This window comes from Cricetulus griseus, chromosome 3 (genome assembly GCF_003668045.3).
Source record: "Cricetulus griseus strain 17A/GY chromosome 3, alternate assembly CriGri-PICRH-1.0, whole genome shotgun sequence".
NCBI lineage: Eukaryota > Metazoa > Chordata > Mammalia > Rodentia > Cricetidae > Cricetulus > Cricetulus griseus.
The window spans coordinates 182,962,556-182,986,204 of record NC_048596.1 but is presented as its reverse complement, the minus strand read 5'-3'; the positions used below and the strand labels follow the sequence as shown (position 1 = coordinate 182,986,204).

At 44.2% G+C, this 23,649-nt stretch overlaps 1 protein-coding gene across 1 annotated transcript in view; it reads right to left on the bottom strand.

Moving 5' to 3' along the window:
* Positions 1-961: 961 nt before the first annotated feature.
* Positions 962-23,649, bottom strand: part of Cdh1 (cadherin 1) — a 69,104-nt gene continuing 46,416 nt past the window's right edge. The window contains exons 3-16 of the mRNA XM_027405926.2: positions 22,674-22,897; positions 14,638-14,781; positions 14,379-14,534; positions 13,199-13,343; positions 12,413-12,588; positions 12,007-12,135; positions 9,467-9,649; positions 7,827-8,071; positions 6,903-7,048; positions 5,907-6,131; positions 5,394-5,621; positions 4,198-4,328; positions 3,332-3,475; positions 962-1,373 (exon numbers count right to left, since the gene is read on the bottom strand). Of these exons, the coding sequence (XP_027261727.1) occupies positions 1,164-1,373; positions 3,332-3,475; positions 4,198-4,328; positions 5,394-5,621; positions 5,907-6,131; positions 6,903-7,048; positions 7,827-8,071; positions 9,467-9,649; positions 12,007-12,135; positions 12,413-12,588; positions 13,199-13,343; positions 14,379-14,534; positions 14,638-14,781; positions 22,674-22,897 (2,486 nt within the window). The 3' untranslated portion in view covers positions 962-1,163. The remainder of the gene's footprint in view (positions 1,374-3,331; positions 3,476-4,197; positions 4,329-5,393; positions 5,622-5,906; positions 6,132-6,902; positions 7,049-7,826; positions 8,072-9,466; positions 9,650-12,006; positions 12,136-12,412; positions 12,589-13,198; positions 13,344-14,378; positions 14,535-14,637; positions 14,782-22,673; positions 22,898-23,649) is intronic.

The window sequence follows — 23,649 nt, the reverse complement described above, 5'->3', positions numbered from 1 at the left end:
TCCTGGGCTTTGGGGATGCATGGACAAGGGTTCCAGTCAGGAAAAACATGGTGAGATCCCTCTATTCTTCCAGAAATTTTCTGGGAAAGAGGCCAAGCCACCTGTGCACTCTCACCATCAGTGTGCTATCTGGCCAGGCTCAGTGACATAGTTGCCACCCCCAAGCCAGTCTCTCAAATTTCCTCTCCTCTGTCTTTGGCTTTAGCACTCTGGGCACTAGTCTAAGTCTCAGCATACATGGCTCTTTTATGTTGATGTGAAGGAAACATAAGAAACCAAGTAGTGCCTAAAAACCTTCCTACGTGTTCTGGTCACAGCTCCCCATAGAGAACCAAGGAGACTTTTCCCACTACAGCTTTCGCCTGAGAAACTGACTCCAGATAAGGAATGCCCATTTCAAGTGAGTGCTCCAGAGGTAAGGAAGGAAACCCGTGAAAGGTCTTTGAAACACACAATATCCAGTTCAGTTGCACCCACACCAAGACACCTGTCTGTTACCAGAAAAGGACCCAGTCATTTCTGCATCATAGAAAAGCACCTGGGCAGGGCAACAGAATTCAGGAGCATAAGTGCGTATTAGAATACAGAACACAAATGTAGAAATTGTGGGAAAGTACACAATTTAAAAGTCTTAGTGTGGGGTGAAGGGCTTGGGGACACGACACTTGACTAGATCCCTAGCTCAAAAACAAAAACAAACCATTTCCTATACACAGTGACACAGAAGTAGGGCAGACACCCTCCCCTGCCTCTTGAACATAAAGGAAAACTTCCAGTGCTAGCTGAGCCTTCTGAGACTGAAACTGCCATTTTGAAATAAAAGATTTGAACTGGGGCTACAGCTCAGTAACAAGAGTGCTTATCTCACACTGTAAAGTCCCAGATTCAGCCTCATCCACGGGGGGGGGGGGGGGGAATTAAAATTTTAAAAAATTAAAAATAAAGAAGGAGAGGTTAAGCCTATATAACTCAGTGGAAGAGTTTAAATCCTAGCACTGTAAAAATAAAAAACCGATTTTGAGAATAGGTGACAACCTAACACACAGTAGACTGGTAGAATGGGATGCAAACTGCATCTTGGGTAAGTCTCTCTCTTAGAAACTCAAGGAAGAATCTGAAAGGCAACATTATTCTGCATCTCCCAGGGACTCCTCTCTAGTCCCCTAGTCATCCTCGCCGCCACCATACATATCAGCCAGCTTCTTAAAGCGGTTGCCCCACTCGTTCAGATAGTCGTAGTCCTGGTCCTGATCCGACTCAGAGGAGTTAAGTGAGCTCAGGCTAGCAGCTTCGGAACCGCTCCCCTCATAGTCAAACACCAACAGAGAGTCGTAAGGAGGTGCTGTGGGGTCGCTGTCGGCTGCCTTCAGATTCTAAAGGGAAGAGCACCATATTTATTATTGTGTGTCTGAGGTAAGCAACACCCAAAACATGAAAAGGCAACCAGTGAGCAGTTAGGCATACACTTCAACACAGAAGAACAAGCCACAGGATGCTTTCCCTAAACAGGGTTGTTAAGCTATACGACGTCAGCAGGGAGAGATGGACAGCTAGCTGCATGTCAGGATGGGGGTCCCCAGAAATGAGAGTAAGGACCTCCTATCACCAATGAGTATAGACAGAGGCTAAAAACAATGAGTGATCAGACTAGCCCATAGAGATAACAGTTCAGCCCAGAAGGTCCTCAAGGATGGACGCCAAACTATCATTGCTAAATGTTAACCCTGAAAGGCAAATTGAAGGATCAGGAATTTAAAGTCATCCTCTGTGTGGTGGTTTGAATGAAAATTGCCCCCATAGGCCCATAGGGAGTGGCACTATTAGCAGGTGTGGCTTTGTTGGAGTAGGTGTGACCTTGTTGGAGGAAGTGTGTCACTGTGTAGGACAGGCTTTAAGGTCTCCTATGCTCAAGCTATGCCCAACGTGGGACACAGACTATTTCTGCTACCTTAGGATCAAGATGTAGAACTCTCAGCTCCTTCTCCAGGACCATGTCTGCCTGTGTGACACCTGCCATGATTACCTAAATCTCTGAACTCAAAACTAGCCCCAATTAAATGTTTTCCCTTTTAAGAGTTGCCTTGCGCTGGGCATGGTGGAGCACGCCTTTAATCCCCAGCACTCAAGAAGCAGAGGAGGATCTCTGTGAGGTCAGAGCCAGCCTGATCTACAAAGAAAGTTTCGGGACAACCCGGGTTACACAGAGAAACCTTGTCTCCAAAAAAATCTCTAATCTCTTTATAGCAATAGAAACCCTAACCAAGACACTCTGCTACATAGTTCAAAGCCAGCCTGGTATACATAGGGAGTCCAAAGCCAGCTAGGGTTATATCATCTTTGAATACTTGGTCCTCAGGTAGAACTGTTTGGAAGGAGTAGGAGGTATGGCCTTGTTGGAGGAAGTGTGTCACCAAGAACAGGATTTGGGGTTTTAAAAGTCCAGGCATTTCCAATTAGCTCACTTTGTCTCTGTCTCTCTTTCTGCCTCCAGCTTGTGGATCAAAATATGAGCCCTCAGCTACTGCTCCAGCCAAGCATGCCTGCTGCCATGTCCCCTGCCATGATAGTCATGGACTCTAACCCTCTGGAGCTCTACATTAGACTCTTTCTTCTGTAAGTTGCCTTGGTCATGGTGTCTCAGCACAGCAATAGAAAAGTAACTAAGATGCCAAGATAATGGAGCAGAAAGGCTCTATATCCAACAGAGAAGACTGCTGAGCCCAGCCTTCCATAGGCACAAAGTGCATCTCCTACTGTCTGCTTAAGCTTTTTGGTTAGAGCTGAACATACTTCCTACATGTACAATAACATATGGATATGTTACATGATGGATGCTATTTTTATGGGCCTTAGGTAAACTGGGATACATTTGTGCACGTCCTGTGATTGTGTTTACATGTGTGTGCACATGTGCACGTGAAGGCCCAAGCAAGATCTTTGTAGGGACATCAACATCATCTTCACTGTATTCCCTGAGACAACTGAACCTACAGCTTGCTGATTCTGGATGATCTAACCTGGACACTAGAATAAAAGGAGGCTGCCATGCCCACGCAGCATTTATGTTGGTGCTTCAGATCCAAACTCTGGTCCTCAGTCTTGCTCAAAAGATGCTATTGCCCCAGGCTCCCCAAGATGTTATCCCAAGCAGCTGTAATGAATGTAGGGGACTCATTCATGAAATCAAACTAAGTCTACTCAAGCTTTGCAAGTAGATCTTGGTTTTGTCTCAAGGATCTGGACAAATAGACACCATAAGGCAAGAATTCGAAGGTTCTCCTCATTGGAATGTTTTTCTCCTTAGTTCCCAAGTTAAGAGATGCCTACTTACTTCATCGATGAAGTTCCCAATTTCATCAGGATTAGCTGGGCGGGGACGATACTGGGGCACACTCAGGAGAGTGGGAGCAACATCATTTCGAGTCACTTCAGGTCGAGCATCCAGGCCCCTGTGCAACTGGCTCAAATCATAATCCTAGAGAGAAGAGCAGAAACATGCTGACAAGTGAAAAAGCAGTAGGTGCATAGGCGGGGCTTGTCTGCTTCATGGAATCACAGACTGTGCCATTGGACAAAGCTAAAACTACCTACTGTGTGGTATTGGCCAATGTGTGCCCAAAAGCATATGAAATGGCAGTTTCCAAATTAAGCGTCTCCTAACTGACACTGAAAAAAAAAAAAAAAAAGAGAGAGAGCACTAGGGGATTCTATGAGTGCAAACTGTTATGTCTTACTCATTTTACAGGACATGACTATGGGGTTATTACTTGGCAAATTTTACTCAGTCCTCCCCCACCATAGCTGATGCAAGTAGTATCTGGCCTGTTAACAATAGACTCTGTCAGGTGAGGGGCTTCAGGTAACAAGATAGCAAGTGATGCATGCCTACTGGAACCCAGATTAGGCTCCTGTGCAGCAGACTGGACACAAGGGTGGCTTAGGGTCTTTCAGCAAAACTCTGCTTGGATTAGTTGAATTTTCACTGATTTACAGATTTTGTAAGCTTCAATGTAAGCAACATACACTTCAGAGAACACAAGAGTGTCTGAGGGAAGACACCTGACTTCTTGTGTACCACTGAGATTATAGGGTTCTGTGCTCCATAGCAGTATTATGGGGATGACTCTCTGAAACAGCAGTATCTGGTACCCTTCCCCCCACAATTAGACTTAAAGTTTTGCATCTTTTAAAACCCACCTGGTCCTCTTCTCCACCTCCTTCTTCATCATAGTAATATACATTGTCCCGGGTGTCATCGTCTGGGGGCAGCAGGGGCTCTTTGACCACCGTTCTCCTCCGCAAAAACAGTAGGAGCAGCAGAATCAGAACTAGAGACAGATGAGGAAGGTGGGAAGAGTGATGAGCCATAGCAAGGAAGACCAAAGGAAGCAAAACTCTCATGGGCACCACAGCCTTGCAACTCTAGGCAAGTGGCAGATGGGTAGTTACCTTGAGTTTACCCTGGGCTACATAGTAAGTTCCAGGCCAACCTGAACTACAAATGAAACCCCTTCTCAAAACACAACACAGAAAACAGGTTGGACATCTGGCTCCTTCTTTAAATGCCTCATACGAGAATCTTCCCAACTTTAGCCAATTCTAATAAATATATCTACTGAGGTGGGTGGGGGGGGGGTAGGGTGGGGGTGGGGGGGGTTCGAGTACATCTTCAGGAGAAACAACAGCAACAAAAAACATTGATCATAGGAACTTTCAGGGCATTGGCACCAATCCCAGGACAATCTACAGGTAAAAACAGATCAAAATCAATTGAACTATGGACCGAAATGCGTAGCTTCCTCTAGCATCTCCATTCTCCATCTTTTCAGTCATGGATGCTCATTGCTCATCCTATTCATGATCTCCATCGTTTCCCAAGCGTTCAGTGGGCTCCTAGTGAAAAGCAGGAGCTTCTAAGCTGCCTAGCAATTTGGTGTGGCTGCACTTGAGCCAATGGGATGTGAGTGGTAGCACCGTCTACAACTTGCATTTAGGTAGCCTCAACTTTCTCATCTGCCCTCCAAGATGAAACTGGGGAGAGGGTGATGGTAGCTGTTAGCCTTGACTGTGCAGATGAGAACAGTGACTGTGTCAGGGCATTGTTGCCACACATGTGGCCCTGCAACCTCAGCATCACTTGGAAACTGATTGAAATTGCAGCCTCTTAGAATCTTCACTGGGCACCCTGGGTCTGATTTCACACTTTACTGAGGGGCACAGGTGATTTGCATGTGCTCAATCTTGGGAAGCACAAAAGAAACAGAGCATAATGATCCTGGGTCTTATTTCACCTCATTACCAGTTTAATCTGTACCCTAACAGGAACTCTTCCTAGGAAACAACCCTTCCCGGTCTTAGAGGTTCCAGGCTGAGGCACTTGCCAGCTTACTTACTCAGCAAAGCCAGGATCCCTCCAAGAATCCCCAGGATGGCAGGAACTTGCAATCCTGCTTCCACATACCCCGACCTCATGCAGTTGTTGACAGCCCCTTCACAGTCACACACAATGATGTCCAGCGTGGTCACCTGGTCTTTTTTCTGGTTATCCATGAGCTTGAGATTGATTTTGTAATCGCCCAACTCTAAGGCCTTTTTTGGCTTCAAAATGAGAGATTCTTGAGCTGGAAAGGAAAACAAAGAAATGATGAGACCAGGGGAGGTCACAGAACAAAAAGCTCAGTAAAATCCAAATGTTTAGGGAACCAAAGACATACAGTGCTGGGGAAGGAATTGCTTTGGGTTTGTATTACTGTGGAGTATGTCTCAGAGGAAAAGGAGCATGCAGGAAATGTAGAAGGAACTGGCATCACATATCAGGGGGAAGGAGAAGAGAGGGAGCTTCCTGAAGTGAGAAGGCAGAAGCGAGGCAGGCAGGGCTGCTCTAGAAATGGAGCTGGACTCCACACCTGGGTCGTTGTACTTGATGGTCCAGTTGACACTGGCCCCATGTGTTAGTTCAGCAGTGAAGGGGGACGTATTGGGAGGAAGGTCTGGATCAAGGATATTGATGACATGAGGCTGTGGGTTCCTCTGGCAGAATTGCATGCTTCGAGGTTCTGGGATGGGAGCGTTGTCATTGATGTCAAATAGAACCAAGAGAAGGGTCCCCGTGCCAGTGGCAATTGGTGAACCTAGGAGAAAACAGAAAGGCCATCACAGATCAGGGGTATTATCGCCAGCAGTCCAAATTTTGTATTAGCTTATCTGTGATCCCTCAGCAGGTTCCACACTGCCCACACAGCCTCTGTCCTACCACTTACCCCCCCCTTTCTGGCAAGCTCATTGTGTATTTTATGCACAATCATTGGGTTATTCCTCATACCAAAGGCAGCTTTCTTTTTCCTGATATAATATATTCATCTATTTAAGTTTTGGGGCTTATTGTTTTTGTTTTTTTGTTTGTTTTGAGACAAGGTCTTACTGTGTAGTCTTGATACAGCTGATCATTTAAAAAAAAAAAAAGCTTAGTGTGGTGGTGGTGATTGCTTGGATTTTTTTTTTTTTTAAGACAGGGTTTATCTGTGTAGCCTTGGCCATCCTGGAACTCACTCTGTAGACCAGGCTGTCCTGGAACTCAGAGATTTGCTGGAATTAAATGTGTATGACACCCCCACACAAACACACACCCAGCACTTGCTTGGAATCTTAGAACTTACAGGTAGGGGAGGGTCACCTCAAATTTGAGGACTTCTGGGCTATATGTGAATTCAAAACTGTCAGGGGCTGTGGTGGTGCACACCTTTAATCCCATCACTTGGGAGGGAGCAGGAAGGAAGGAAGGAAGGAAGGAAGGAAGGAAGGAAGGAAGGAAGGAAGGAAGGAAGGAAGGAAGGAAGTTGAGGCAAGAAGGCTGCAGAGTGATGGAGCCCAGTGATGTGGATTGGGCCACATGGTGTCCGTACCATCGTCTGTGGCAATGATGAGAGCTGTATATGTGCTGTTCTTCACGTGCTCCGTGTCTTCTCTGTCCATCTCAGCCCGGGTGGAAATGGCACCAGTCTCTGGGTTAATCTCCAGCCAATTGGCAGTGTCCCTCCAAATCCGATACCTGAGGACACAAGCTCTGACTTAGAGTAGGGGCAGCAAACATGATGGAACTGAAGTCATGGGTTCTCTTCACTTGTGACACACCCATACACATATTTTCTTATGTATATATGAGCGTGCCTGTATGTGCACCGCATGGAAAAGAGGTCAAAAGAGATGACAGATCTCCATGAACTAGCGTTACAAATGTTTGTGAGCCTCCATGCGGATGCTGAGAACTGAACTACAATCCTTTGGTTAAAAAAAAAAAAAAAAAAAAAAATTGATGGGGGGTAGGGTGTTTCAGGGGATAAAGGATTGTTACCAAGCTTTGACAATTTGAGCTTGATACCAGGGACCTATGTGGCAGAAGGAAAGAACTGACACCCATTGGCTATGCACATAAAGGTAATTCTTCAGTGAAACTGAAGCCATCTTAATTAGTTTGACAAATTATACAATGTTCCCAAAATGATCAAACTTGTCATGGGTATATTTCTCAGAATGTATCACTACATAAACAAATGACTACACTTATATTTACTTATATTATATGTACAAACAACAAAGTAGCAGGGCAATGCTGGCGCACACCTTTAATCCCAGCACTGGGGAGGCAGAGGCAGGAGGATCTCCGTGAGTTTGAGAGCAGCCTGGTCTACACAGTGAGTGCCAGAACAGCTAGGACTACACAGTGAAACTCTGTCTTGTAAAACAAAATGAAATAAATAAATAAAATAAAAAACAAAGTGTGAATACATACCAATACCCACTCAATACTGGTCATTGGTCCTACTTACGTGATCTTCTGCTCCATGAATATGTCTGGCTCTCGGGCAGTATAAGATGCGATTTCCTGACCCACACCAAAGTCTTCAGGCACTTGCACTCTCTTCTCGGCAGGCACAAAGATGGGGGCTTCGTTCACATCGAGCACATCTACAGTGACAGTGGCTGTGGAAGGGACAGGAGAGCCCTCAAAAGAGACCACATTCCCCACTGTCACATGCAGAATGTACTGCTGCTTGGCCTCAAAATCCAAGCCCTAAAGAACAGGAGGGAAAGAAAAACAAGTCAAAACTAAAATACCAGGGGTGGGGTGTGTGACTCAGTGATAAAGAACTTGCCCAGTATGCTCAAGGCCCTGAGTTCAACCATCATTGTCATTGAACAAACAAATATGCTTAAAAAATGGCTAGTAGAAAAAAAAATTTTTTTAATCTCAGCACTCAGGAGGCAGAGGCAGGTGGATGTGTGAGTTTAAGGCAGGCCTGATCTACAGAGTGAGTTCCAGGACAGCCAGAGCTACACAATGAAAAGCTGTCTCCAAAAACAAAAACAAAAGTTTAATTTCAGCTACCACTTTTATTGACAGTAGTTCGAAAACATGGTTGCTCACTTGCTGAAGAGGACATTAAAGCTCTAAGATACTCTAGGTATCTGTTAACTTTTGCTAAATTCAACCACTAAGTCATCCCCACTTTTAGTTTAGACATTTTCCAAAGACTTGTAGGCAGTTGTAAGTGCTGGGTACCAAATCTAGATCCTCTGCAAAGCAACAGGTGCTCTTTTTTTTTTTTTTTAAAGATTTTATTTATTGGGATGGAGAGATGGCTCAGTAGTTAATAGCACTCACTTCTTGTTCTTCCAGAGGTCCTGAATTCAATTTCCAGCAACCACATGGTGGCTCACAACCATCTGTAATGAGATCTGGTGCCCTCTCCTGGACTAGAGGCAACATGCAGACAGAACACTGTACACATAATAAATCATAAGAAATAAATAAATCTTTTTTTAAAAAAAAGATCTTATTTATTTATTATGTATACAACATTCTGCTTCCGTGTATATCTGCACACCAGAAGAGGGCACCAGATCTCATAATGGATGGTTGTGAGCCACCATGTGGTTGCTGGGAATTGAACTCAGGACCTCTGGAAGAATAGCAGTCAGTGCTCTTAACCTCTGAGCCATCTCTCCAGCCTCGTAACAGGTGCTCTTAACGACTGAGCCATCGTCTTTCTAACCCACTGGTTCTCAACCTTCCTAATGCTGTGGAGCTTTAATACCCAACCATACAATTATTTTCATTGCTACTTCATAACTATAATTTTGCAACTGTTATGAGTCATAATGCAAATATCTGTTTTCTGATGGTCTTAGGTAACCCCTGTAAAAAGGGTCATTTAGCCCTCGAAGGACACGCCCCACAGGGTGAGAATCACTGTCTAGCCTCAGGCTTTAGGACATTTTTTTGAAAGAGCCACACTTACTTCACTTCTAACAAGACAGCTAACAGCTAAGAGTTTCTGCAAGCCCCAGAAGGTCAGTACCATCCTCAGACTACCCCTCCCCTGCCAGTGCTGATCCACTCATGAGAAGACATTATGGGATGAGAGGCCCAGCAGTTAACACCTCAGTCACCAAGTGCCATACAAACCTTAGTTGTTTTCAGAGTGCCATCATTGGTTGTGGGGTCTGTGATGATAACAAATTGTTGTTCAGGATCATTGACTATGGTGTACACGGCCTCCCACGCTGGAGTATGGGGCAAATCATTGTCAGTTACTTTGAGTGTGGTGATATAGGCATTGGCCTCATTCTCAGACACTTGACCCAGGTACTACAGAGCAAAGGAAAAATTGGGTCATTAGTGACAAGACGACATTAAGCATGGAGCCAGTATTTGGGCTAAAGGAATGAAATCCAAGTAGGTGGGATGAGTGAGGTCAAGAGAAGCACATGAGCCCCCAAGGATGACAGTATCTATCCTAGGAGTAGGCCCTTATTTCCCATCAGTAGACCAACTAGCAGCCCCGAACACCCTCTTCTACAGATACCTGAAAATAGCCTTTCAAAGCCCTGGCTACAAGAACCATCTGATGGCTTCATTGTCTGCTGACTATGATCTTAAGACACACATGCCATTTGCCCCCAGTCCCCATTTACACTCTAATCTCTATTAGTAACCATTAAAAAAGATAAGTGATGGCTCTACACCCTGCCTTCTGTCCTTTGGCCAGTGCCCTAGCCTCAGCCTCAGGTGAGTCTGGGCGCTGCTGTTTCCCAACCTCTCCCATCAACCCCTGCTCGATTCTGCCTGAAGCCTCCCCCCCCCCCAAGAGTGGACCAGCCCAGACCAGGAGGCCCACCCTGAGTCCGGACATACCTCACCCCTGTCTACACCCTGCCCTCTGTCCGGCAGCGGGTGCCCTAGCCTCAGAGCCCTCATCCAGTGGCTGATGGAAGCAGAGGCAGACATCCACAGATACACACTGAACTGAACTCTGGAACTTAGTTGCAGAGAGGGAGGAATGAAGATCGAAGGGGTCGGTACCAGGTTGGAGAAACCCACAGAAACAGCTGGCCTGAACAAGGGGGAACACATCAACCCCAAATGCTGTCTGGGAGGCCAGTACAGGACTGATCCAGACCCCTGAACATGGATGTCAATGAGGAGGCCTCTGCACACTAGGAGGCCACTGGTAGTATTTTTACTATTATTTATTAGTATTATTTATTAGTATTTTTCCCCAGTATAAGAGACTCATCCCATCCCACATGAAGTGATGCACTCTTGTCCTGGACACATGGGGGAGGGTCTAGGCCCAGCCCAGGATGATGTGGTGGACTTTGCAGGACCCCCCCCCCCCCCCCCGTTGAGGGTCCTACCCTGACTGGGGAGTGAAAGGTGGATGGGGTGGGGGGTAGGTCGGGTTGGGGTAGGAGGGGTAAGGGTGAGGCGAGGGAGAGGGAGAGGGAGAAGGGAGAAGGGATTGACATGTGAAACAAGCTTGTTCCAATTTTGAACTAATAAAAATAAAATTAAATAAAAAGATAAGTGATGAAAGAGCAATTATCCCTGGGCTTTTTGTTACATAAGAGGAATAAAGCCAAACCCTGCCTTTTGAAACTACGCTATTCAGGCCTCTGTATAGAACCATTAAATCAACTTCTAACCAACTCAGTAAAATATGATCTTCTCAGTTGGGCGTTGGTGGCACATGCCTTTAATCTCAGCACTCAGGAGGCAGAGGCAGGCGGATCTCTGTCAGTTCGAGGCCAGCCTGATCTACATAGCAAGTTCCAAGACAGCCTCCAAAGCCACAGAGAAAACCTGTCTTGAAAAACCAAAACAAACAAACAAAAAAACAACAACAACAAAAAAAAGATCTTCCCTTCCAAAACTACAAAGCTGAACATGGCAGTACATGCCTGCCTGCAAAGCTGGGCTATAAAAGGCTGTGTCCCAAAAATTTTAATCTAATTGAAAGTGTGTGTGTGTGTGTGTGTGTGTGTGTGTGTGTGTGTGTGTGTGTGTGTGAGAGAGAGAGAGAGAGAGAGAGAGAGACAGACAGAGAGAGACAGAGAGAGACAGAGAGAGACAGAGACAGAGTTTCCTTTATCTGTCTCTTAAAGCCTTCTCCTTGAATGCATTCAATATTACTTGCTTTCGATAATGATTACAAAGCTGAGCATGGCAGCTTGCAGCTGTAACCCAATGTTTAGGAGGAATATTGTTGAGTTGTAGGCCAGGTTGGATCACGCAATAAGATCTGTAATAATATATGATGATAATAATGATAATAATAATATTAATAATAATAATAATAATAATCCTATAAATTGTAAGTTCCACAAGACTAGAAAACCTGTCAGCTTTGTGTTGGCACATCTCCAGTATGTAGCACAGGGTGGAATATAAACTTAAAAATGTGATGAATAAGTGAGACTCAGGAAGACTATGCAGAACTAAGGACATGAATTCATCAGGAGCTTTTGGCAAAATACAATCCTATGTCAATGGGCCCCAGGCCAAGGATGGAAGAAAGATTTCGAAGACGGTAGTTACTCTAGTATGCTGGCTTCTAAGTTTGAAGTTCACATTCACTGACCTGGGGATTCACCCATGCATAGAGGCACAACTTAGTTTGTGATCAATAAAAAGCCTCTCGCAGAACTAAGAAGCTGCCGAATTACCGTGGTTGGGTTGAAGACAGGGGCGTTATCATTAATATCATCGACGGTGATCACAGCTGTTGCTGTTGTGCTTAAGCCTTCGCCTTGAAGGTCAGCAGCTTGAACCACCAGGGTATATGTAGGATAACTCTGTAGACATCAAACACATAGAATCAGAACCCGCTCCAACAGCCATCCCAAGCCTGGTGCAGCCCAATATATATAGAAAACTAGAATATTTCATCATCTGCTTCACTGCCCAAGCTGCCTGCCTCCAGGCACAGAGCTTCTGGGCAGGTATTTAGATGCAAAGCTGAGCCACTCACACTAACTAACCAATAGGCTCAGCAGAGGGTTGCACTGTCTGTGAGATTTAGCATACATTTGCCTTCACCTCCCAATGCCATCGTCCTGAGCCCTAACTGACCTCTCGGTCCAGCCCAGAGGTAACAACACTGATGACCCCTGTGTCTCTATTGACAGTGAACATGTTCTTATGAGGCAGCTCAGGATCTTGGCTGATGATGGTATAGGCGATAGCAGCATTGTAAGTGTTCTCATTGTCGTCTGCATCAGTTGCTGAGACCTGCATCACAGAGGTCCCTGGAAGTATCAAAGGAGAAGAGATTTAAATGGGATGCAGTTGCTACATTGGGATCTGCTCCTGAGTGCTCAGAACAATCCTGTCCTAAGAGATCACCACACTTGGTCAGTTTTTATTTCCAAAATTCTCATCAAATTGCTAGTGAAGGGAGCACTATACCAAACCAGTCATGTTCAGGGAACTGAATTTTCAGAGCCTATAATTTAGGTGTGAGGAAGAAAGAAGAGTGTAGGGAATAAATTAACTAAAATATCCCTGCCAAATCCTTCTCTTTTCCTCCTAATACTTATTTTTAAAGATTTTATTGTTGTTGTTGTTATGCATGTATGCATGTGTATACATGCAGATTCTCTCAAAGGCCAGAAGAGGATGTCATATCCACTGGAGCTGGAGTCACATGCATGCACCACCAAGCCCTAGGAAGGTTATTCTTTTATTGTTTCTACTTACAAATGTTTCTATGGGTAGAATGTTATATCTGGTCCTCTACACCTCATTTCTCACAATGGCTTTCAAAGAATATGTCTGAACTTCAGTGACCTGACCCTAAGTTGTAATCCCAAAGAATTGAAGTGTTTCTGGGTACGAAATTCCCCGTGACTGGTTTACCTGGACGAGCACCCTCTAAGACATTTCCATGAAAGACCTGCTTGATGAACTCTGGTCTGTTGTCATTCTGATCAGTCACTGTGATCACAATCTCCATGGGATCCTCCACTGCTTCCCCATTTGATGACACAGCATGGGAATAGAGCTGCAAGAGCCAAGTGAGGGTTACTTAGCCCCTGACCAGAAGAAGAGCTGGGCAAGGGAGTCTGCCTAGAGTGGCTTCATCTAGCCTCCTCTCCTTCCACTGTGAGTCCTTCATGTGAGAATTTTCTACAACATATGTGGCTGCTTAATGAACTCATGATGAACCAAGTCCCAAGGCTAGAGAACACACCAACCAGGCACAATGCCTATTTATCACATAGACACTCACTTCAACTGGGGTAATTTTCCTCTGGCCATTCCAGTCTAATGTTTCCCTGAGATTTTTCTACATTTGGCATCGACAGATTACCTTCCTCACACATTGTAACCAAGTCCCAGAAGCAGAAGTAGACAGAAGTGGGAGTAGATTTTCTCTCCATTATTGTCATCAGAATACATTTCGACTAGGTAAGAAACTTCTGACATCTTTTCATTTATGTCTGTCTATCTCTGTCTGTCTGTCTGTCTGTCTGTCTGTCTGTCTGTCTGTCTCTCTCTCTCTCTCTCTCTCTCTCTCTCTCTCTCTCTCTCTGTGTGTGTGTGGGTGGGGTTCACATGCACTTTCATGCAGAACAAGGAGGGCATAAGAGGATGTCAGAGCACCTGGAGCTAGAGTTTCAGATGGTTGTAAACCACCTAATCTGAGTGCTGGGAACTGAAGTCAAAATTCTCTACAAAAGCAACAAATTTGGGTTGGAGAGATGGCTCAGCTGTTAAAGGCTAGGCTCACAACCAAAAATATAAGAGCAACAAATGCTCTTAACTGTTGAGCCATCTCATCTCTCCACCCCCGCTTTGACAACTTCTATCTATGCTCATGTATGGTGTGAGGATTTCCTGCTTTTCTCCTATAAGGAAACAAAGCAACTAACCATCCCAAATTATTCTCTTGGCTTCACATTATCAACACGTCAAGGGGTAAGTTAAGTTACTCACACAGCCAAGGCATGTATGTGGCCTAGGGATAAAACATGGGTTGCCCCCCAAACTTGACACTTGTTACCCAATGATCATCAAGTATCTAAGAAATACTCACAATGTACTTGGCAATATTTTCTCTATCCAGAGGCTCTGTCACTTTCAGCCAGCCTGATTCTCTCTCAATGATAAACACACCAACAGGGGGTCTGTCAGCTCCTTGGCCAGTGATGCTGTAGAAAACCGTGGTTTCTTTGTCCCTATTGGATTTGATCTGAACACAAAACAGAAAAGAAACAGAATTGGCAAAAAAAAAAAAAAAAAAAAAGTCTTGACATTGAATCCTTTCATTTTCTCTTCTCTCAGTCCTTCCATACCTGAACCAAGTTTTTAGGAAATGGGCCCTTCTCATTTTCCGGGCAGCTGATGGGGGGGATAACCCAGTCTCGTTTCTGTCTTCTGGGACCCTGGTGAGAGCTGGGAAATGTGAGCATTTCTGGTTGGGATCCAGAGACAGGGTCCTAAGAGGAAAGAAGATTAACAAAAATGAAGTAATTTAGAAGACACACAACACAGGTCTAACAGTTCAATCTATCCCACTGATGTCTCCCATCTTCTAAAGGTGGTGTACATTTGAATTTAAGGACTCAATCTCAATAGCAAATTCTGTGTACCATCCAAAATGAAGAGCTGAAACATAAACCAAAGAATTCCTGACAATGCTATTGTTTGGACACTGGCTGCCAATAATGTTCCCTGTGCTTGAAAGCTTAGGTCCTAGCTTAGTGGCCAATGAGAGGTCTTCAGACCACAGGAGATATTTCCTTGAAGCATACCGTGAGACTCCAGTCTCTGCTTTGCTTTTTGTATTATAAGACAATTGGTTGTTCTCCTATATGTTCCCACTCTGATGTGCTGCCCTTACCAGAGGACAAAATTACAATGTTATTTGGTCTTAAACCTCCAGAACAAAAACCCAAGTAAAACCTTTTATTTTAAGTCAATTGCCCCAGGAATTTTGTTATAGTGTCAGAAGGCTAACTAATACAGCCATATAACAAATAACTATATTTTCCTTAAATTCTTTTTCTTTTCTTTTCTTTTTTTCTTTTCTTTTTTTCTTTTCTTTTTTTCTTTTCTTTTTTTTTTTTTTTTTTTTTTTTTTTTGTGGCTTTCAAGACAAGGTTTTTCTGTGTAGCCCTAGTTGTCCTGGAACTTACCCTGGCCTTGAACTCAAGAGATTTGCCTGCCTTTGCCTCCAGTGCTAGGATTAAAGTCATGCATGATCACCACTAGGCTGAGCTCTTTAAATTCTTAATATCCAGAATTCAAATAACCACTGTGCATCTACACAATTTGTGGGTGTGAAATTTGACAATTGCATTTAAAAGTTATTTCAGCCAGGCAGTGTTGGCACACCCCTTTAATCCCAGAACTTGGGAGGCAGAAGCAGGTGGATCTCTGTGAGTTCAAGACCAGCCTGCTCTACAAGAGCTAGTTACAGGACAACCTCCAAAGCCACAGAGAAACCGTCTCTCGAAAAACCAAAAATAAATAAATAAATAGAAGTTATTTCAGGCTTATGTAATACGTGTCCTTTAAATGGCATTATACTCCGATAATATCAGAGGGGATTTAGTTCTGGACTCCCAAATATCTAGGGATATAGTTCTCTAAGTGGAGTTATCAATCTTGTTTAATTTACCAAACTTGTTTAAGTTTGGGGAATTGCTACTAAGAACTACTTTGAGATCAATACAAATGTGTTAATCTTATTGTGTCCTATCTCTAAGGGTTCCATTTGTTCTAACAGAAGCTGCTGGGATGGGAAACAAAAATAACCTGGAGACTGGTATTGAACAGTTCCAATGTGCAATAAAGATAATTTCATGCACACTCAGGGAAATAAGAGAGCTGAAGACGAAAGGAAAATGCCTCCTAAATTGCTTAAGTGTTTTAGAATGACTCAAGGTAACAAAGTTCTAGAAGATTTCACCCTCTCCTTTCATGGGGAGATACTCATTTATCAGAGACTATATAGCCTGCCAAGTTCTAATCAAGCCCTATTTCCTTTTTGCTTGTTTGTTTGGGCGTTCTTTTAGAAACATTCTCTGGCTTCAAGCTGTGTAGCCAAGGATGATCTTGACCTTCAGCTCTTCTTCCTCCACCTATCACAGATGACAGACACGTGCCACCATGCTGTCCATGTGGTGGCGGGGAACAGAAGCCAGGGCCTCATGCATGCTAGGCAAGGACTTTACCAATTGAGCTACATTTTTGTATATTCAGCCCTTCTGTTTTTGTTGCTTTTCTTCTAAGATCTAAAACATAAAATGTGACCCGGGATTCTAGAACCCATTCCCACAGACCTGTCACATAAACACACACATCCTACACACTCTGCCCTTACCATCCTTTCATTTGTCAACTACAGAAGAAAGCCACCATGGGCTAGGGGCTGGCCAGCTAGCTTTTAATTCTCAGTATAGCTCCCCATCTGCCTCCAGAGGGGATCTCATAACCTCTGGGTGAACTGTCCCAATGTCTAAAGTGGGCATTTGTTTTGTTTTGTTGAGATAGGGCCTGCTTCACAGTGTAGCCCTGGCTGCCCTGAAAGTCACTATGTAAACCAGGCTGGCCTCTAACTCCTAGAAATCTACCTGTCTCTACTTTCCAAGTGTTGGTACTAGAGGTGTATGACACCGCTCAGGCTAAAACTGAGATTTTGGTATTGGTGCCAATGTCCTAGAGAGCTTGGAAGGACTAAATGATACTTGTTTACATATAAAGTATCTAGAGTAGTACCTGAAACACAGCAAGTGTTCAGTAATGAAGATGACCATGGTTGGAAAACACTGACATAATATTTGGGGGGGGGGGGATTTAACTCCAGTGCAAGAAGAATTTAAGAAACTGCCCATCAACACCACACTCTAAGCCTTCAAATGGCCATATGACACAGTCACAATGAACAGCTAGAGACTGGCCATATTGAAAAGGAAGATAAAGGTCCCACCTTGCCAAGCTGCAGGGTATTCACAGAGATGGGTAATAAATGGTGAGTAACTTGTGTGTGTGAGGGCAAAAGGAGAATCATGCCTAAACATTCCGAACATGAGAAAACTCAACCAGACAAAGGGAAAGAACTAGAAAGTTAGATTCCAGTGTGCTTGCATGTAACGATTATCACAGGTGTGTGTTGATCAGAGGACAGCCTCAGTCTCTCAGTTTTTTGTCACTGTGCACACCAGGCTAGCTAGCCCATGAGTGTCACTTTCCTGGATCTACAGACCCATACCACTTCACTCAGCTTAGTATGGGTTTTGGGAATTCACACTTAAGGTCCTCAAGCTTATACAAAGCAAGTGCTGCACCTCCTAAGCCTTCACTTTGTGAGTGATACAAAGTCTTGTTTTGTATGGCTGAGTTTCGCCTGGAACTTACAATCCTTCTGCCTCAGCCTGATATTACAAGTCTGTGCAACCATTCCAAGACATTCTTCCATTTTCTCTTTGTACTCTGGTTTGTTGTTTTGTGTTATTTATTTATTTATTTATTATTTTGCATGACTGGTTTGCTTTTTTGATACTATGCAACCAACCACCTTGGCTATCCTGGAACTCTCTATGTAGACCAGACTGGCCTTGAACTCACAGAGATCCACCTGCCTCTGCCTCCAGAGTGCCTGAATTAAAGGCATGTGTCATCATGGCCAGGTAGCTTTGCTTTTTTGAGACAGAGCTTTACTCTGTAGCTCAGGCTGGTCTAGAATTTACTATATAGCTCAGGCTGCTCTCAAACTCACAACAAACCTCTCTTAGATTTCTAAATGTTAGGATTAAATCATGACCCACCATATTTGGTTCTTTGTTTGTTTGTTTTTGTTTATTTATTTGTTTGTTTTTATTTTTTGAGACAGGGTTTCTCTGTGGCTTTGGAGGCTGTCCTGGAACTAGCTCTTGTAGACCAGGCTGGTCTCATACTCACAGAGATCTGCCTCCCGAGTGCTAGGACTAAAGGCGTGCACCACCAACGCCCAGCTGGTTCTTTATTTTTGAGACAGAGTCTTGCAATATAGTTCTGGCTGGCCTTGAAGTCATACAAACCCTTCTTCCCTGCCTCCCAAGTGTTGGAATTAACCTTACTCTCAAATTTTTCCTTTCTTATTAAATCCAAAACTTAGGGGCTAGAGAGATGGCTCAGCATTTAAGAGCCTCAACAGTTAAGAGCACTCGCTGTTCTTACAGACATTATGGGTTCAATTCCCAGCACCCATGCAGAAACTTAAAACCATCTGTAACTTTAGTTCCAGGGGATCCCATACCCTTTTCCAGCCTCCACAGGTAGCAGGCATACATGTGATACCCAAATATATATGCAGGAAAAACAACTATATACATACAATAAAAATTAAAAATCGGCTGGGTGTTGGTGGCCACACGCCTTTAATCCCAGCACTCAGGAGGCAGAGGCAGGTGGATCTCTGTGAGTTCAAGGCCAGCCTGGTCTCCAGAGCGAGTGCCAGGATAGGCTCCAAAGCTACACAGAGAAACCCTGTTTCAAAGAAAAGGAAGGAAGGAAGGAAAGAAAGAAAGAAAGAAAGAAAGAACAAAAAAAAATCTTATTTTTTTTTTAATTCTTTTTCCTTTAACATATTTTTGTGCCCAGAAATATATAAAACCAAGAAGATACATTTGGGAGCTGGGGATATAACTGGCTGGATTCAAGTCTCGGCAATAAATAAATTAATAGTGTCTAGAGACTGTAAAGAGGCTTAGTGAGTGAGGTGCTTGCTATGAAGCCATGAGCACAGTGGCACACAACTGTAAGCCCAGCACTGGGGAGACAGTGACAGGCAGATGTCACTAGCCAGTCTAGCCAGATCAGTAAAGTCCAGACTGACAGACCCAGTCTCAAAAACTATGATGGATACTGGGCGGTGGTGGTGCACACCTTTAATCCCAAAATGGGAGGCAAAGGCAAGCAGATCTACAACTGTGAGTTATAGGCCAGCCAGGACTTCAAAGTACACCCCCCACCCCCACCCCCCAAAAAAAAAGATTGAGGAAGATTCATGACATCCACATTGACCTCTGGCTTTTACACACATGTACACTAACACCACTACCTTTTTTATTTTTGTTTAAAAAGCTACACTTAATAGCTAGATGTGGCTAATATAAGTAGGAGTATTTTGAGAATTCCATAAATTTTCTTAAAATGTAGACAGACAATTGAGCTATATAAAGCATTATTTCTTTTTCTCCTTCACATCACAGTTAAGAAGGGATGCTGACCATTGTGTTGCACGTACTTTAATTCCAGCAACTGGGAGACTGAGGCAAGCAGATCTTCATTCAAGGCTAGCCTGGTCTACATAGCAAGTTCCAAACCAGCCAGAGTTAAATGGTGGGACCCTGCCTCACACACCTCCATGTCCCATACTTCCCCATACCCAACAAAGATGGGATGATTGGCATTGCAGCTGCCAACTTGGACCATGAGGTAACCATAAGAATCAAGACATTTGTAGTACTAGTAGTGCACACCTATAATCCCAACACTTGAAAGGATGGTCAGGAGTTCAAGCCCACCCTGGGCTACATAATGAGATCCTGTTTATAAAGTAGTATCAACATTAAACAAAGTCACATGCTTACTGCATGTAATGGTGCACACTTGTAATCTCAGCATTGTGAGGGGCAGGGGGATCACAAGCTTGAGTCCAGTTTAGGCTACACAGTGAGACCCTATCTCTAAAAGTTTTGGAGTAGGGGCATCATGTGCTAAGCATAGCAAACAGAAAGATAAGTAGATGCCAGGTGGTGGCGCACGCCTTTAATACCAGCACTCAGGAGACAGAGGCAGGCAGATCTCTGTAAGTTCAAGACCAGCCTGGTCTACAAGAGCTAGTTCCAGGACAGCCTCCAAAGCCACAGAGAAACCCTGTCTCAAAAAACAAACAAACAAATAAAAAACCCCAAGAAGCCCACAAAGGCCTGCACCACCACATCCAGCTTGGGGGTTTCTATAAGGCAGACTTGTATCAAATTCTGATATAGCAGAAATGGATGAGACAGTAAAGTCAGCAGAGGCAAAGGTGTGGGGGATAAGAGGGTGGGGTTCTGAAGGAAAAACAAGCCCCAAACTGCTCTTGGCCTTAGAAGGCTCCCACAGTCAACTACCTGGCAGGGACTTACAGTGTTGAACTTGCATGCATGACTGGCCTGGCCAGCTGGGGGCTCGAGTCAGGAAGCCATGGCTAATGTAATTGAACTAAGTTCTTTACTTCTCTAATTGCATCAGAGAGAAAAACTCAGGGGCTATTAAATCCCACGAATCTCAAGAGTCCTCAGAGAACAGAACAGGAATCAACCTTAGAGGCTTTGGCACTCAATGGATACAGCACAATCCACACCTCTGAGGCAGGAAGCAGGATATGGCTAGAATGTCCCCTGGAGAGACACAGGAAACACCAAGAGAGCATTTTCAAGATGGGCAAAGGCATTTGGCTTCTGGTAACAACCCCCAGGGACATTCGTGACCAGAATCTAGACAACACACAGTCGGTCCGTGTATTAGCCTCTTCAATGTTTGCTGGTTTTCTGGACTGAGCCAGACCTCCGCTGCAAACACCATGGGGAACGATCTGATGCAAGCGACAGTGGAGAGAAGGCTTCAAACAAATAGTTTATTTACTATTTGTGTATATGTTTGCACGAATGTATGTGCACTATGTGCATATCAGCACCCATGGAAGCCAGAGCAGGGGCCGGTATCTCCTGCAGCTGGAGTTACTGTGTATTCTGATGTGAGCAGCAAACATCCTTACCTGCTGAGCTAGCTGCCTCTCCTCCAGCTCTACAGAGGGACAAAGATTTTCTACTAGTCTTCCCCTCCTTGCTAAGTAAGACACCCAGCACCTCACTTTATTCATTCTGCCTCCAGTAAGGCAATGACAACACTAGTATTTGATGATAATCTAACTCACTCAACCCTCTCTCCATAGCTCAGGTTACACCTGTGATCAACCAAGTAAAGATAGAAATGATTTTTTTCAAAGCCAGATATGGTTGTCCATGCCTATAATCCCACACATGGGAGGCAAAGGCAGGAGGATTGGGATTTAAGGTTATCCTGAGCTACATATCAAATTTGGGGACAAACTCAGATATACAAAACCATCTTTTAAATAAAACAAAAAAGCGGTTCAGAAAAATATTTTTAAAGATTTTCTTTTTTAAAGACAGGATTTTTTCTGAGTAGCCCTGGCTAACCTGGAACTAGCTCTGTAGAAAGCGGTCCTCAAACTCACAGAGATCCACCTGTCTCTGCCTCCCAAGAGCTGGGATTAAAGATGTGCTATACAGTGAGCTTGAGGCAATCACCAGCTATAAGGGACCCAGTCTAAAGAAGAAAAAAAAAAAAAAAAAAAGGGAAGAAAAAAACCCATATCAAACATGTTGTACACACCTATAATCCCAGATCTCAAGAGACCGAGGCAGGAGGAAAGTGAGTTTGAAGTCAGCCCAGGCTATTTTAAAGCAAAACCCTGCCTCAAAAAAATAAAAAATAAAAATAAACCTGTTAAAAAAAATTGCCAGTGCTAAACATATGCAGATATCCCCCCTCATTGTTACGTCTAAATAAAAAGGGTGTACCAACAGCTGTCACATGAGCCATGGGTCAGGAATTACCTTATGTAGAGGTGAGCTAACCAAAGGATGCTCGGGTTGTTGTGTGATATCTACATCCCTTTACATAAAGGGACTTGAACATCTAGATTTTGATATTCACAAAGGAAGAGTTGGCCCCTTGCAGATACCAAGTGTGTGCATATGTTCTTAGTGTTTTGTGTCTGTGAATTCACTCAGGCTACACAGGTTAAATGGCTCCTCTGTGGTTACTGGGGTCAGAAATTAGAGAGAGCAATGGTGGGCTAACAATCCCAGGCAGGGCCCATGTCTTCCTCCTTATTCTACACTACCATATCCCCATAATCCATCAGCAACCCCCAAACCCAATAAGACTGAGTTCAGTCAGAAAGGCTGTCCTCTACTGGGGATATATCTTATTTTATTTAACTTTATTTATGTGTGTTTGTGCAAAAGTATCAGATCCCCTGCTACTGAAGTTACAGACAGTTATGTAAGCTGCCATGTGGTGCTGGGAATTGAACCCAGGTCCTCTGCAAGAGCAGGCAGTGCTGTTAACTGCTGAGCCAACTCTCCAGCCCCAACTGAGGCTACTTTTGCCACCCCCACCCTCACCCCAAGAGTCACAAGCAGTTTTTGGAAGTAGTTTTGGCTGTCATAACTGACAGGTGTTCCTGGCATCAAGGATGCCACTTAGCATCCTTGTAGGTCTTCCTACAAAATCATCTTGCCCAACAAGACCCATACCCCCAACCTACATGGTGGTGGTGCCGGTGCTGGTGGTGCCCCACAGACTTCAGTATCACTCTGGTGGAAAACTTCCTGTGAGTAGAGTCCCAGGCATGGACAAGAAAACTGGTCTGCAGTTTATGAAGCTTCAGAGGCCGGCTGAGTGTGATGGTACCATCTGTGGCCACTTTGAATCGGGAGTCCTCAGAAAAGTGGGCTGTCCTTGGCCGACCAGTGCACCCTTCAAATCTCACTGTAGGACAGAGATCACAGCAATTAGACTATTGGAAGCTGGATCACAGATTAGGACATTCCTTCTCCAGAAAGTGAACTCGACCCCCCTACCAAATCATACAGAACATGCAGGAGCTCAATAAACCACAGGTTGATGATGGATGGCCGTATCCAGGGGGCCTCATCATCATTAATGTCTTCACAAATACAGCGCAACTGAGCTTTCGAGTCACCTAGTTGTCAGTAAAAACAGTATCTTGTCCATAAAGTAATTTTTCATTTTCAGAGTGAAAGCAAAAGAGAGGCAGCACGATATGAAAACAGACCATGAGGCTGGGAATGTCTCATCTAATCAAAGTGCTTGCAGCTCAGCCTGCATGTAAAAGGGCAGGATTTGGTGATGTGCATCTGTAAGCCCAGTACTGCTATATCACGATGGGAGAATCATCCAAAAGCTCATGGAACTGCTAGCCTACAGTTGACAGCCAAGTCTGCAGACCCTGCCTCAAACGTTTTCCAGAAGATCCAGGTTCAGTTCTAGTACCATTACTGTGGCTCCCAACTGTCAGTAACTCCAGTTCCAGCAGATCTGATGTCCTCCATCTTCTGGCCTCTGCAGGCGCCGCATAAGCACATTACACTTGCATGCATACAAAACACACACACAATGAAAGTAAGAAAATCTTAAAAAGAAAACAGAAGTCAGACAGTGGGGGTGCACGCCTTTAATCTCAGCACATGGGAGGGAGCGGAAGGTGGATCTCTGTGGAT